Below are 14,188 nucleotides of genomic sequence, written 5' to 3'. Positions count from 1 at the left end.
AACTTTATATTACATTTCCCCGACATCTGAAAATTATACCCCATCACGCTGCAAATATAGCCTTGTTTGAATCCATTCTACCCTTTCAACCAGGGCCGTTGAGTCTATCGTCTGATCTATACATCTGACCGTCATCATCCCGAACCCGTTTCCTTGCGTTTTTCTACCCACCATCGATCTGAACTTTTGATCCATGCATGGCTTCTGCGTTCTGGATAAGGCTGGCGTTTATACTGTCGACGGCCACACATCGCAGGATGATTTCTAAAGCCTGCTACTTTGGCTTTTTCTTTTGGACATGGCCTATTCTTTTTCGTCCCTTTTTCATCATCCCTTTGCCTCCTTAGCGTTAGTCGAGCATATACATGTACGCATAGCATTGTTTTCTAAACCCATGAAATGAAGATTTCACAATGATCTGTTTTGTTTGTTCTTGAACCCACTCTAAGACAAGGCTTTCACTTACGATTTATCGATTCCCTTGCTAATGTTTTCTTCGTGCTCCCCTACTCTATCTCTCTTTTTTCTAAGTGTCGATTTGGGAGCCTCTTCATCCTTCTTATGAACTTCTCTACTGGGTAAGACTCTACTGAATAAGATCCATTTTGTTCCAGACGCGCTGGGTCTTCCTATTCCGGTAATGTCTTCATTTGCTCTTTCCTACTCCGCATATACAGAGACTAAGCAACCATTCCAGCGCAATTAAGGGAGGTTGGTTACTTTGTGGAAGTCAAAATTGAGTGGCCCGTTTACCAACAGCTTTGTGGACTCCTCCTTTCTGCAAAACCACATCTCTTCCAAACATTATCGCTCCAAGAGCATTTTTCAGAAACCTCTACAACACATCAAGACTACTCACTACATTTCCACATGGACTGGCTTCCTTACATCTTCACGTTTCCATTCCGCGTGCTTGGTTACTTCGTCACGCCTGATGCTCCATTTGTGCCACCTGATCCACCTGCCAACGGAATGGTGTGGTTTCCGGTTGATACCTGGGTCGGTACCTTCATGGACTTTGAGGACACCGAGGCAATTCAGTGTTCCGATTGGATGCTGGATAAAAAAGATGTGGGAAGCCGTTCACCAGTTTGATGATGGCCAGCGATACGCAGTAGGGCTATTTCAAAGCCGACCGAGATCAGACGAATGCCTCGCATACACAGCGATAATCAAAGTCTATATGCAGTAGGCTGAATCTCCTCTCCTGACGCAGTTCCTGATGGTGCCCTGGTCACAGAATCCCCGATGCAGACAACGCGCCGGAGCGACCACGGGCCCGGGCAATTCCAGACCCGCCTGATGATGTAGACCGGTTCGCTCGAAACTCGTGTCGGCCAACACTGCCGACATTCAACCGCTCTTTTTGCTAAACGGAACTTACTCCAACTTGTCTACCAGCCTGTTTACGGGGGTTTCATAACATATTTCCTTTCGGCATGCACACCAGGACCAATAAGACAGAGAGACAGAGTCCATACGATTGCGACCGAACCCCTAATCCCTCATGCATTGTCAACCTGGGCCATACAGAGTTGGGCATTGTTTTGCAGAATTCATTCGAAGGCAACAATTGATTCGTGATGCATAGGGGAAGCGGGCACCTTTTTATCTTGTATGTAGCTACATTGATTGATTGATGGATAAACCCGCGTATTGCAGGATACTATCACTTGGATTTGATACAGCGAAAAGTTGGCATGTTTGCTTTGTACTCGCTCATAACTATAGGGTGCTATAAGAACTAATAAGAGAGGCTCATCTTATCTCTAAACCGAATCCTGCGCACATACTAGCGCTTCTGGGGACTAGGAGGTTCAAGAAGCATCACCACTCATCTCTACACCGTACACCATCGTAGGTACACTATGTTTTGCTAGACGAAGCAAGTTTCATCGAGGAGTGCACATGCCAGCCACAACGTCATTTCACAGAAGATCGCCATACAAAGCGCCAACCATCGGTCGAGTCTGCACCGGCAGTCGGCACTCCATCAGCGCGCAGATGCTTGGCTGCTAATGTGATTTGTGGGGCGTTTTGATATGCCCCTCCAGTAGGTCCGGATAACGAGAGCTGGGGCTGTGTTGTTGAGGTCTTTGTTGTTGTAGTCTTGTAGATAGTCCAAGGTGGTCCAAGCACGCCTTAGATTCATTTAGATTAAACCGCGACTGCTGACCGCTAGGCTCGTTTTTCTCGCTTTGTTGATCAACACACGGAGTACCCTAGACTACTAGACTGTTGTCCGTTTTCTAGTCTTTGGCAACAAAGATTTCTCGATGACATTGAATTTTAGCGAACCCCCGACGCCTATTCTGAGTCGGCCAAATACCGGCCTCCTCAATGGCCATCAGCATCCTCATCATTATCGCCAGGGCACGCATCCGCATCTGTTGTCGGCTCGGAGGAAGCCTCGAAGGTATCCACTCGCGAGCTTTAATTCTCTTGTTCATGTTGACGCTTTGGACCCGCGTTGACATGATGTTATCCGCCACAGATGGCCTTTAGTTCTTCGGTTCGTCAAGGGCGCCATCCACGGCGCCATTCTGCTACCGGTCACGTTGCATGCTATCTTTTCGGCATTCGTCGTCTGTCTTGACTTGTATATCTTTGATACCGTCGGCCTTCCGAATAGTATTGTATGTTTCCCTCCCAGAAGCCTGTTCAGCGACACCTCTAACTCAAGCTAGATCCCCTCTCTCTCCATCGTCGTCGGCTTGATGCTGGTCTTCCGCAACCAAACATCCTATAGTCGATTCTGGGATGGTCGAAACGCCATGAATACCATCTCCACGAGCATCCGGAACCTGGTGCGCACCATCGTCACGCACGGATACAGCAGCAAGGGAGCCCCCTCTGCCGCTGAAAAGGAGGACATCGAGCGCACCATCCGCATACTCATGGCGATTCCCTATGCCGTCAAGAACCATCTCCGTGCCGAATGGGGTGCTGCTTGGGCTCTCGGGAGCGATGTCGGCGAGGACGGCATCGCCGCGTATAACCCCGACTATGCGAGCCTTTTGCCTGCGGGTCTGGAAGGCCATGAAGATGAGGGGTTGGGGTTACCGTTTCAGTTGACGTTCCTTGTGGATGGGTTCATCAAGCGGGGTGTTGATCGGGGTTGGTTCAATGCTCCTGGTTCGAGTCAGATGCAGGCGCAATTGAATACCTTGATGGATGCGTATGGGAAGATGGAGACGATCGGGTTGACTCCGATTCCGGTGGCGCATTTGTGAGTCTTCCCTCACCATCTTCCCGTCTCCTTCTCTTCTGAGTCCTTTTGAGTCCGCCTTCTCGTCTACTATATACCTATCTTCGCACCACACTGAGCCAAACTTACTAACTACTCCCATAGAATCCACCAAAAACAAGTCCTCGCTCTCTTCGGCTGCGTCCTCCCCTTCGGCATGGTCGACGACATGGGCTGGTGGACTGTCCCCATCGTCAGTCTCGTGATCTTCACTCTCTACGGCATCGAAGGGATTGGCTCCCAGCTGGAAGACCCCTTCGGCTACGACCGCAATGACATCAAGATGGACGCTATTGCTGGCGACGCTAAGACTGAGATTGATGTTGTGCTGGACGAGTGGCGTCGATTAATGCGGTTTGTTGAGCTGGAGTCGGGCGATCAGGTAACTGGTGATGGGCTTGGGGCTGGGGTTGTCAATAATGCGTCGAGGAATGGGTTCGTGCCTCCGGATATGTTTTTGAAGGTGAGGTCGAGGATGGCGAGGGGGTGAGGGTTGTTGGGATCTGGCTCACTGTGGTGGTAGATCTTACTGCAAAGTATTGGGTAGGAGCAGGTGATATCAATCTTGTAGATGTTATTAACTTGTCCGACCGCCAGGATGCCAAGAGTAAAACAACCCTTGACAATCCCAGACAGCGCAAGCATTTACTGTATGCAGAAGAAACTAAATAGGATAGGTAACCCAAGTCAAGATCAAATTGGTCGAAAACCAAACGATCGTCAGGGGAGCAAGTCAGTGGCGTAGCTGGTTCCGGCAAGGATGTCCCTGACAGCCAGCCAACAAGTGACATATCCAAAACTCAGTCTCAGTTCTGATACTAATTTCCTAATTAAGAGCAATGATTCCCCCTTTTAGAAGTGTCTATAGCCCGTAGTGGTTTCTTTATCTACTTTGAATATCCCTATTCATTCTAATATTCATCCATTTTTGTTGGACATTGTCTAGTTCATCTCGATAACTCAGTCCCCATATCCAAACAATCTCAAACACAACCACCATCTGAGAACCAAGACAAAAACAAAATGAAATGGCCTCCCATCCTCTCCATCCTCCTCGCCACCTTCCTCCTCTTACCCTTCGATATCGCGCATGCCCATGGTCATACCCACGCTCATGCGCGCATGCACACGCACACACACCTTCCACCGCGAACCTCAAGACCAAACCTCCCTGACTGCGTGAACCTCGAGAAACTCAACCACACGTTGACACGCATATCCCCGATCTTGGAGCGCTTGTTACAATTAGATGGGAAGGGTTATACTCCTAGCCATGGACATAGTCATGGACACAATCATACCCAGATCCACGGCCGTAGTCACGCACACAGCGTCAAAAGCAGAAACGGAAACGGAACGCAAGCAAACACGCCTCAGACTCAAATCAGCAACAAGAATGTCGACGTGGGCGAGTTGGCTGAAAAGGTGCAGGCCGTGAAGGCGGCGATGGAGCGGTCGAGAGAGAAGGTTTCTGTTGGGATGTTCAGATGTCGAGAATTGAATGGGATCGGGAGTGGGAATGCGAACGCGAACGCGACTAGTCTGGAAAACATCAGGAGGAGGTGGTTGAGGAAGCGAAGTGGGGATGGTGATGCGGAGGATGACGAGAGTGAGAGTGATAGCGACAGTAGCAGCAGCAGCAGCAGTAGCAGCAGTAGCAGCGATAGTGATAGTGACAGTGACAGCGATGATGATGAGGATGAGAAGGATGAAGGACAGTGCACTTTGGTGGACGTGTTGGATAACTTGGTGACTTCTTTGGAATGCTTGTTAGCGTTTACTGGGGGTCTTCTGGATGGAGTGCTTGATTTGGTGTTGAATATGCTGGGTGGCATCCTTCAATTGGTTGAATCTTCTTTGGAGAAATAGAATTTCAATATAGGACATACTGGAAACAAATAAATTACATTCGACTCTAGCTGGTCGTGACCGCCAGCAGCCATCCGTCCAGATATCAGATAGGAGTCTCAAGAGCAAGAACACTCTCCAATATAGTATCGGGAGTAGCGTAAGCAAGAACCTGAGACACCGTTTTCAAGTCACTCCCATACTGGAGACTGCGGTCATCTTCTGGTTTAGCCACGATGATTCGATGCCGAAAGACCTTCTTTGCGGCTAAGGCCACGATAGATGGGGTGAGATAATCTATCCCGTGGAGCGTAGCTAGCAGTCTGTTTCATTGGTCAGCAAGACCCAGGGTGCATGTTCGGGCTATGACATACTTTGAAAGTGTTTTGAAGTGGATATTAGAGCGAACTGATATGCCTCCTGCGACTGCACGGCTGAGACGAAAGAACACAATAATATCCTGCTGATACCGGACAATGTCGGCCCCAGCTGTTACGGCATTGCTGGCTCGTTTCAGTTTATCTAGGGTCTGGGTGATACATTAGATGGTTTGTCATACGCATGTGAACCGAACTTACCTTTCGGTCGATGTTGGGGTTGCGCTTGTTCTGCGGTGCTGAGGATTTGCGCACAACAGATGATGCCGACATTTGACTGTCTGACAGCCAATCGTCGTCTTCTTCTAAGTAGATGTAACCATCGGTGTCATCATGAAAATGGGAGATGATGAAATGGTCGTTCTTAGCTGCGTCAGTACCGAAGACTATGACATTCTAAGGAAGCAAACCAACCAAGTGAGGGTTCAACTTCGGTTGATCCTGTTCTGAGCGACGAGCTAAGAGAGGCACGAAGAGAAAATCCGCCGGAGCCTCGAGCACCCCATCTTTGAGGGCCAGTTTCTTCGAGCGCATCAACTAGAAACGGGTCAGTTAGGTCGAACTCAAGAATGTGGTCGCCACATGCTCACCTCAAGAGCTTGAACCTGAATATATTCAGCGACATGGTTGAAATTCTTGGCTATCACCACGTCGACTACCCTGTGCTCAGCTGCGGCCCTGATAGTCGCCGATCTTCTGCGAGCGTCCGTTGGCAGGATGTCAGAGCAGAAATCATCGAATGATGTGGCCTCTGAGCAATCGAGAACCGCATATGTAAGATTAAAAGTGTTGGTACAGATCTAGGTAACCATTAGCTGCTAGTGGGCTTAATTTCAGTCGATCGGTCCAAAGTTACCAGGGCGAGCTCTCTAGCAACGTCATGAATGTTCTCGGTCGTGGTATCGATACGGCAATGTTCGCGCACTGCCAGACAAAGCAAAAGGGCAACCTCGAGATCCGACAGTTCCACGGCTAAACTGGTAATCTCCAATGTATCATCCATGATACCCTGCGCCTGCATCCCTCCTCATGGTGGCCAGTTATAGTTCAATTCCAGAGCGAGTCCGGAGAAGAGAAAGACATAACGGGTCTTGGCCAAGTCACGGTAGGAGGACGCCCAACGCGGTTTAGCGCCGGGAAGCAGATGTGAGCTGGAGCTTCCGACCAGAAGCAAAGCGGTGCCTGCATCGACCACTCCCTCTCTCCCTCCCTCTGCAGCTTCCAATTCCCTTCTTCCATGGTCCTATCCTCCTAAATGGCGCCGTCGAACCCTCTGGCGAACTGGGAGAAGCTGGGCGATAGCTTCTACCGAAAGGTGCCCGTCTACGATGCTATCTTTGACGATGACGTCCAATTAGAGAACTACATTGTTGTTGGCGCTCCGTACGGAGGGGCTATCGGTATGCGCTGCACCATCTATTGATGGCATGACCTGTTCAATGTGGTAAAAATCTTACTGACGCGAGTCTATAGCCCTACACCGAGATGAGACCAAGGTGTTCCGGTTTCGGGATGCCCAGACCGCCAAAACAAGCATTGACATCTACTCATGCTCGGGCAAACATATTAACCGAATAAACGTCAGTAGACCCGTATGGATCCTTGTTTGGGGATGATACTAATCGCTTCCAGTGGGAGTACGGTACGATCCGTGGACTGGGCTGGTCGGACCGGGAAGAGCTGCTAGTCATCACCGAAGATGGTACAGTGCGGCGATATTTTGGCCTGCATGGCGATTTCACGTCGTTTTCTCTAGGAAATGTAGGCTTCATTTTCCCCCAGTTTATGTATGTTAGAATTACTAACTTCTCCAGGGTTCCGAAGAGTACGGGGTCCGGGCTTGTCGATTCTGGACATCTGGTTTCGTCGCTCTACTCTCGAATAACCAGCTGGTTGCTGTCTCAAATTATGATGAGCCAAGGCCTAAACTTCTTGCGCCATGCCCCGAAGGCGAGGTATCGTCGTGGTCTTTGATTCCTCCAGCTTTTACACTCTCTCGCTCGGTTGAGGTGTTGCTGGCGGTTGACAAGACCGTCTACTTGATAGATCCAACCGAGGCAGAAGACAAAGTTCTTCAGAATGGCCCGTTCAAACATGCTAGCGTATCCCCGACAGGGAAGTTTGTGGCCCTCATCACAGCGGAGGGGAAAGTCTGGGTTGTCAGCAGCGATTTCCAAAGCAAATACAGTGAATATGACCCTGAATCCCGAGTCACACCGCGGACAGTCGATTGGTGTGGCGACGATGCAGTGGTGATTGCATGGGAGGATGAAGTGCACCTCATTGGACCTAGTGGTGTGGCTGCTCGGTGAGTTTTGGTCTTCCACTTTCGCACTACAGCTCTAATCGAACAAGGTACTACTATGATGACACCGTTCATGTCATACCCGAATTTGATGGCGTTCGATTGATCACGAACGATACGTGCGAGTTCCTACATAAGGTTACAGGTGAGTTGGCACGCGGAATTCTTTCATTCAGCGGCTAACGGTATGGTATGTAGATGTGACAGAAGCGATCTTCCGGCTTGGATCTACTTCTCCCGCGTCGGTCTTATTGGACTCGGTAGATTTACTGGAGAAAAAGTCGCCCAAAGCGGATGAGAACATCCAAAGAATTCGTCCGAGTCTCCCAGAGGCGGTCGACGTCTGTGTCAAGGCTGCTGGCCACGAATTTCACGCCTACTGGCAGAAGCGGCTCTTGAAAGCTGCATCGTTTGGAAAATCAGTCCTCGATTTGTATAACAGCGACGAATTCGTTGAGATGACTGAAAAGTTGCGAGTTCTGAAGGCAGTGAGAGACTATCAAATAGGTCTCCCGATTTCTTACGAGCAGTACATTCGATTGACTCCCGAGAAGCTGGTTGAACGCTTGGTTAATCGACATGAATATCTCTTAGCCATCCGTATATCTGAATACCTTCAACTTCCCGCTGACCGGATTTACGTTCACTGGGCTAGCCAGAAGGTCAAAGTCTCAACGGTCGATGACGAAGCGGTCTGCAAGCTCATTGTACAGCGGCTGGATGGAAAGCCAGGCATCTCGTTTGAACTGATAGCACAAACCGCCTTTGATGAGGGCCGGTCTCACCTGGCAACCCAGCTATTGAACCATGAGCCGCGCGCCGGAAAGCAGGTTCCGTTGTTGCTGAACATGGAAGAAGATGAGATAGCCCTTGACAAGGCTATCGAAAGTGGAGACAACGACCTGGTTAATTATGTTCTCTTACATTTGAAGAGTAAACTTCCTCTCGCCAGCTTCTTTAGAATGATTAACACACGCCCCATGGCATCGGCACTTGTGGAAACGACTGCCCGGGAAGAGGATACAGAGCTGTTGAAGGATCTTTATTATCAAGATGATCGCCCTATCGATGGCTCAAATGTCCTTCTCTCGGAGGCATTAAGCCAGACGGCACTACCGCGCAAGACTGAGAAGATTCAGCTTGCATCTCGCCTGCTAACGGACTCGAAAGATGCGACCGTGGTTTTACAACAGAAACTACTCTCCGAAGCATCGCAGTTGTTGAAGGTGCAGGAAAACCTGGACAAGGACCTTACCGATCGATCGGAATTCCTCGGCCTTAGTTTGAATGAGACTATCTACAGGCTGATCAGGTCGGGTTACGGCAAGAGGGCACAGAAGCTCCAAAGCGAGTTCAAGATGCCAGAGAAAACCTATTGGTGGTTGAGATTGAGAGCCCTAGTCGCCAAACGAGACTGGGGTGAACTAGAGGAGATCGGTAAAAACAAGAAATCGCCGGTAGGATGGGAGGTGAGCATTTCCCCCCCTTGTTTTCTATGAATGCATAAGCTCACTGAAAATGACAGCCTTTCTATAACGAGATTTTGGGCGCCGGAAACACAAAGCTTGCTTCACTGTTCGTCCCCAAATGCACCAACCTGACCGTCGAGGACAAGGTGGAGATGTGGGTTAAATGCGGAATGATTGTAAAAGCCGGCGAAGAAGCCTTCAAGGCCAAAGATTTCAATACCCTTGAGCTGCTCCGTGGGAGAGCTTCCGGACCTGCCGCCTCGGATATCGAGCGAATGATCAACCAGCTTAGGCCAAGGAAATAGACGACCAGACCGGTCTGAGATTTCCTTTGCATTTGATATCCCCGTCTAAAATTTCAGGTAATATCCTCATCTTCGTCGATGCCTGCCGGTTCGTCCGCGACAGGATTCTGGGTCACAATTGTTTGCTGAGGCTGGGGTTTCCTCGTCTTTGCAGGAGGTCCGGAGTCGTCGACCATAGCATCGTCCTCGTCGTTGTCTGCCTCATTCTCAAGAGCTTGGAATTTCGACGCTACGGATTTGCGATTCAAATCCTCCCATTCGCCCTAGAGTGTTATGCGATTAGAACATGCTTCACGGCGGCACCTCGGAGAATTGACGTCGCTCATACCCTGCGTGCTTTCACGGCTTTTGCGCGGCTGACACTGTTGGACACCTTCTTCTCCATCTGATCCATAACGCTTTCTGCTCTTTCTATACCGTTCTGTTGTTTCTGGCGCTGCGCTCGCGACTTGTTCCGAGGCTTCGACTGCTTTTTAGATACACCGGAATTTGCGCGGTCGGCAAGAACTGAATCGCGCGGCAGTGCGGTCTCCTCGACCCGCGGGAGGGACATAACAGACTTGTCGACATCAAGACTCGGCGAAGCTGCCCGCCTCGCAGCGCGGGAGTGCTTTGACTGAGCTAGTAAATTCCAGTAAAGTTAGAGAAGCAATTCACAAATAGGACGCCTGTTTTCCAAATATAGATATAGTCACAAAAGATCACTCACTTCTCGTCTTGGCCATGGTTCTTTGTCCACGAGTGAGCAAAAAAGAAAAACAATGTCCCAGCAGTCTATGATGCCGGTAGAATATTTTGTTGTGGAGACTTCCGGGCTATCGATAAAAGATCTCTCCGGTGGACGGGAACCACCCAGAACGCAGCTTACTTATCCGGTTTATCTTATTAGTGCCGCGTCGGCCAATGCTGCCTTCAAACAATATTTGCTGTTGGTCTGGCACCATACATGCACGCCGTGGGAATTGTCATTCACTTTTGATGAAGACCACGGTGCCGTCTCTATGCTGTGGTTTTCTGTCTGTTTCTATCAGCCATGAACGCTCGCAGAGGGGGGGTTGATATCCTCACTCAGAGTCCTTGGACCACGGCATCAAATAGCCATTATGACACTGTGATACAGCACCTGCAGAGCAATTCAAGCATAGCTTACATTTTAGTGACGGTGATCTCAGTCTATCTTATACTCAACCACTTCAGATTTGTTCCTGCCTCGTTGATCCGCGTCCTTTGGGACATCCTTGTCTATCTGACGCCTTCTCGAATTGTCGCTGCTCTAGATCCGCAGGCGACAAAATCAGATTCGGCTACCGACGTCTCTCCTTTGATGAGCCTTTCCGCTAAAAGCGAAGCGATGCAACGAATTTTCGGACTGGACAACTCCTCTTCCTTTTCCTCTCTATTCCCCGGGTCAAGTGCACTGTCGGGTCTTGGTACTGCGATTTTGGGAAACAGGGATACCTTGCCGCCGGGGTTGGGGAATTGGGACAACTCGTGCTATCAGAATAGTATCATTCAGGGACTAGCGTCGCTCAGGTCTTTGGATGAATTTCTTGAGCGCAACATCGAACTTCTCGGAGAGAAAGGGCTGCTGTCAACCCACCAGGCCTTGAAAGATATCATCGGGCGACTGAACAGTGCATCCTGTTATGGCCAGCGCCTGTGGACGCCAGCAGACTTGAAATCGATGAGCAGCTGGCAGCAGCAGGATGCGCAGGAATACTTTGCGAAAGTGGTGGATCAGGTCGACTACGAAGTGCATCAGGCCACGAAGCGACAAACTCGGAACTTGGGCTTAAAGATTGCAGGGCCACAGGAACATGTTATCAGGTCTGAGTCTACGGTTCAGGAAAAGGAGGAGACTCCAACAGCGAACAGACCCCATGAGCCGCCGTCTTTCCGTAACCCGTTGGAAGGCCTTCTTGCGCAGAGGGTGGGCTGCATGAGATGTGGCTGGACCGAAGGTCTTTCTCTCATCCCGTTCAACTGCCTGACTGTGCCTCTTGGCGCAAGCTATGAGTACGATGTCCAGGACTGTCTGCATGATTATATGCACCTCGAACCGATCGAGGGGGTGGAATGCGCCAAGTGCACTTTGTTGCACGCACAAGACCAGCTTCAGAACTTGCTCCAGCAGATTGAAGATGATAAGGGTCTGAGCAGCACTCCCGATTCACCCAAACTTTCAGACGCTCTACGAAACTCGGCCCAGGCGCGGTTGGAAGCTGTGCAGGAAGCGCTTGAAGAGCAAGATTTCGCTGAGAAAACCCTGTCCAAGAAATGCCACATTCCCGCGAAGAATCGCGTCTCCTCCACCAAGTCAAGGCAGGCTGTCATCGCAAGACCACCGAAATGTCTTTCCATTCACATCAACCGGAGTGTGTTCGACGAGAACACGGGTATGCTTCGAAAAAACTACGCCGCAGTACGATTCCCCAAAACGCTTGACATGAATCAGTGGTGTTTGGGGAAACAGTCAACGGATTCCATCGATAACAACACGGAAACATGGGATACTGACCCTCGTGAATCGATGCTCCCACCGGCAGACAAAGTCACGGGTTCTTTTGACCGCCAGTATGAACTACGAGCAGTGGTCACGCATTACGGCCGTCATGAGAACGGACACTACATTTGTTACAGAAAGTACTCGACGGAGAACTTCCCCGTGCAAGTCCCAGAGTCTGTCATAGAGGCGGATGGGGATAAAGAGAAGCCGGAGCGTTGGTACAGGCTTAGCGATGAGGATGTCCAAATGGTCAGCGAATCCAACGTGATGAACCAAGGCGGTGTCTTCATGCTATTCTATGAAGCCGTTGGGCCACACTCTTCTGGGCTGGCAAACCTGGAAGAACCTGACGCCACCGAAGTCGAAGAATCCACATCCACCCTTGAGGATATGTCCACCCGATCTACACGATCTACTGCGACGGAGGGGTCCATCTCTGACACCTCGCGCGCGACCAGCGTCTCCGCTCCTGAGCCGACCACCGAGAAGTTCCCGCCATATTCCGAGATCGAATGATGGCCTCTACTCCGTGCAGATTGCTCTATGATTTTCCGTTGATTGGCGGAATGCCAACCGGAATTATGTATACCAAGCGTTCTATGATACCCCGAAGGTGCAATGTTGCAACCTCCAAAGGCGTTGACAGTTATCATTTACTCAGTGCCCTATGTTGGAGGGTCTGGGTCTATTGAAGCACACATATTTCATCAGATGTATTTTTACTTATTACAATACAGTGGACATTCTTTGAAACATGCAGTTATGACATTCGAAGCTGTGCAGGTCTTCCAGCAATAAACCCCTCGAGCTCTAACCCACAGGGTAATTCACATTAGGATAACACAGAGTACAAGTACAGCTCCCACGAGCTGGATATTGAAACAGAGTATAAACAGAAGAGCACTAATTTCCATAAAACACCCGCTAAAGAATCATAACCCAGCAAACCGACACGCCATCCACCTATACCATATGAAACAAAACCAACCGAACTATCAAAAAACGCCCGCCCTCGTCATAACATCATGGAACTGCTCCAACGTCACCCCCGCCTGCACGCCTGCCCCGCCATTCGCCTCTAGAATCATATCCCGGAACAGATCATCGCCGAGGCCCTCCTCTTTCAGCTCGCGCGCGATGCGTCGCAAATGGGACATCGTGATCGGGCCGTCCGTGCCCTTCGTGAAGAGCTGGAATGCGGCGTCGACTTCGGCGACCATGGCGTCTTCGCCGCGGGATCGGAGTTTCGCGGCTGCGACGGAGAGGAAGGGTTCGTAGGGGACGAAGCCGGTGTCTGTGGGGTCGAGGGCGGAGAGGATGGAGTTTAGTTCGGAGGAGGTGGAGGGGGAGAGGCCGAGGGCTCTGGTTTGGTTTTGTTGGTTAGTTGGTGGTTTTGGGAGGTTGGATTGGATAGGTAGGTAGGTAGGGAAGGTAGATTGAGGATGTAGAATGGAGGAGGGAAGGGGCCTTACACCAAGGCTTTGCGAACGTCTTCGCAAGGTATCACGCCTTCCTTCTCATTCGGGAATTCTTCATTCGTGGTCGAGAAAATGTGGAAGACTTCTTTAATCTCGTTCTCTTCTTCGCCGGTCAGGTCGTTTTCTTTGGCGAGTTTGGACTGGCGAGCTCGTTTGGGAGCCGACCCGGCGGATGCCGCACTGCGCTTTTTGGGAGGCTGGAGGCATCATTTGGTTAGCTGGTTGGTTTGTGGAACGGAGATGCGATCCGTTAGGTATGTTGCTGACCATATCGCTGTGAGGATGCGCGCGGAGCAGTATTCGCGTGACGTGGTTGTCACAATGTCAAAGGGAGAAGAGATGCGCGGGGCGGACAGCCATTGGTAGGGAGATGGATGGTTTTTGAATTGAAGAAAGAGGGTTTCGGGACTAGTCGCATTGCATGTCATTCCCGTCATAGATCATAGGCGACCATGTTGGATTGCGAAATCCGGGGATCAGAGAGATCAAGAGATGGTCGTTGATCGAAGATCACCGAATGCTTGACTTCCCCGTGACTGATACGTTGCTGACGTAACCGGGTGATGCCTGCTTTTCTTTCGGACTTGATAAACGCAACTTTGTCCTGCTCATCGGTGGAGTCGAACTAGAGATTGAGTAGACAACTTGCATAG

General features: G+C 50.2%; 8 protein-coding genes across 9 annotated transcripts; 5 read left to right on the top strand and 3 right to left on the bottom strand.

Moving 5' to 3' along the window:
* Positions 1–870: 870 nt before the first annotated feature.
* LDX57_002968 (uncharacterized protein) lies at positions 871–1,095 on the top strand (the record flags this gene model as incomplete). Its single annotated transcript, XM_046084605.1, has 1 exon — positions 871–1,095. One exon carries the CDS (start codon positions 871–873, stop codon positions 1,093–1,095), a length of 225 nt encoding a protein of 74 aa, XP_045940568.1.
* Positions 1,096–2,276: 1,181 nt separating this feature from the next.
* Positions 2,277–3,737, top strand: LDX57_002967 (bestrophin family protein; the record flags this gene model as incomplete). The annotated part of the gene is made up of 4 exons (XM_046084604.1): positions 2,277–2,416; positions 2,495–2,636; positions 2,688–3,229; positions 3,353–3,737. The coding sequence occupies 4 exons, from the start codon at positions 2,277–2,279 to the stop codon at positions 3,735–3,737; spliced, it is 1,209 nt and encodes a 402-aa protein (XP_045940567.1).
* A 533-nt stretch (positions 3,738–4,270) lies between these two features.
* On the top strand, positions 4,271–5,116 carry LDX57_002966 (uncharacterized protein; the record flags this gene model as incomplete). The annotated part of the gene is made up of 1 exon (XM_046084603.1): positions 4,271–5,116. One exon carries the CDS (start codon positions 4,271–4,273, stop codon positions 5,114–5,116), a length of 846 nt encoding a protein of 281 aa, XP_045940566.1.
* Positions 5,117–5,201: 85 nt separating this feature from the next.
* On the bottom strand, positions 5,202–6,493 carry LDX57_002965 (uncharacterized protein; the record flags this gene model as incomplete). The annotated part of the gene is made up of 6 exons (XM_046084602.1): positions 5,202–5,418; positions 5,470–5,624; positions 5,674–5,835; positions 5,887–6,009; positions 6,063–6,272; positions 6,329–6,493. The coding sequence occupies 6 exons, from the start codon at positions 6,491–6,493 to the stop codon at positions 5,202–5,204; spliced, it is 1,032 nt and encodes a 343-aa protein (XP_045940565.1).
* Positions 6,494–6,598: 105 nt separating this feature from the next.
* Positions 6,599–10,367, top strand: vp16. 2 transcript variants are annotated; one of them, XM_046084600.1, is made up of 7 exons: positions 6,599–6,872; positions 6,946–7,052; positions 7,105–7,233; positions 7,287–7,780; positions 7,828–7,922; positions 7,976–9,246; positions 9,303–10,367. In XM_046084600.1, the coding sequence occupies exons 1-7, from the start codon at positions 6,728–6,730 to the stop codon at positions 9,549–9,551; spliced, it is 2,490 nt and encodes an 829-aa protein (XP_045940563.1). In that variant the 5' UTR covers positions 6,599–6,727; the 3' UTR covers positions 9,552–10,367. The 2 variants fall into 2 exon arrangements, with proteins under 2 accessions (XP_045940563.1, XP_045940564.1); XM_046084601.1 differs by having other exon boundaries at positions 7,976–10,367.
* On the bottom strand, positions 9,605–10,276 carry LDX57_002963 (Alb1 domain-containing protein; the record flags this gene model as incomplete). Its single annotated transcript, XM_046084599.1, has 3 exons — positions 9,605–9,814; positions 9,880–10,172; positions 10,261–10,276. 3 exons carry the CDS (start codon positions 10,274–10,276, stop codon positions 9,605–9,607), a joined length of 519 nt encoding a protein of 172 aa, XP_045940562.1.
* A 217-nt stretch (positions 10,368–10,584) lies between the features above and the next one.
* On the top strand, positions 10,585–12,573 carry UBP1 (ubiquitin-specific protease UBP1; the record flags this gene model as incomplete). The annotated part of the gene is made up of 1 exon (XM_046084598.1): positions 10,585–12,573. One exon carries the CDS (start codon positions 10,585–10,587, stop codon positions 12,571–12,573), a length of 1,989 nt encoding a protein of 662 aa, XP_045940561.1.
* A 302-nt stretch (positions 12,574–12,875) lies between these two features.
* Positions 12,876–14,087, bottom strand: LDX57_002961 (EF-hand superfamily Ca2+-modulated protein). Its single transcript, XM_046084597.1, has 3 exons — positions 13,803–14,087; positions 13,530–13,732; positions 12,876–13,419 (listed from the first exon to the last, which is right to left on the bottom strand). The coding sequence occupies exons 1-3, from the start codon at positions 13,803–13,805 to the stop codon at positions 13,053–13,055; spliced, it is 573 nt and encodes a 190-aa protein (XP_045940560.1). The 5' UTR covers positions 13,806–14,087; the 3' UTR covers positions 12,876–13,052.
* Positions 14,088–14,188: the final 101 nt, after the last annotated feature.

The sequence above is a fragment of the Aspergillus melleus genome (genome assembly GCF_016097325.1).
Source record: "Aspergillus melleus strain CBS 546.65 chromosome Unknown contig2, whole genome shotgun sequence".
Taxonomy (NCBI): domain Eukaryota; kingdom Fungi; phylum Ascomycota; class Eurotiomycetes; order Eurotiales; family Aspergillaceae; genus Aspergillus; species Aspergillus melleus.
Note: the sequence above shows the minus strand (reverse complement) of the source record. Positions and strands in the feature narration are given on the sequence as shown.

Coding starts and splice junctions, on each gene's coding strand:
- vp16 (XM_046084600.1), top strand. CDS start 6,728: ATGGCGCCGTCGAACCCTCTGGCGAACTGGGAGAAGCTGGGCGATAGC. Junction 7,053..7,104: donor AACATATTAACCGAATAAAC/GTCAGTAGACCC, acceptor AATCGCTTCCAG/TGGGAGTACGGTACGATCCG. Junction 9,247..9,302: donor AATCGCCGGTAGGATGGGAG/GTGAGCATTTCC, acceptor TGAAAATGACAG/CCTTTCTATAACGAGATTTT.
- LDX57_002961 (XM_046084597.1), bottom strand. Junction 13,420..13,529: donor GACGTTCGCAAAGCCTTGGT/GTAAGGCCCCTT, acceptor AAACCAAACCAG/AGCCCTCGGCCTCTCCCCCT.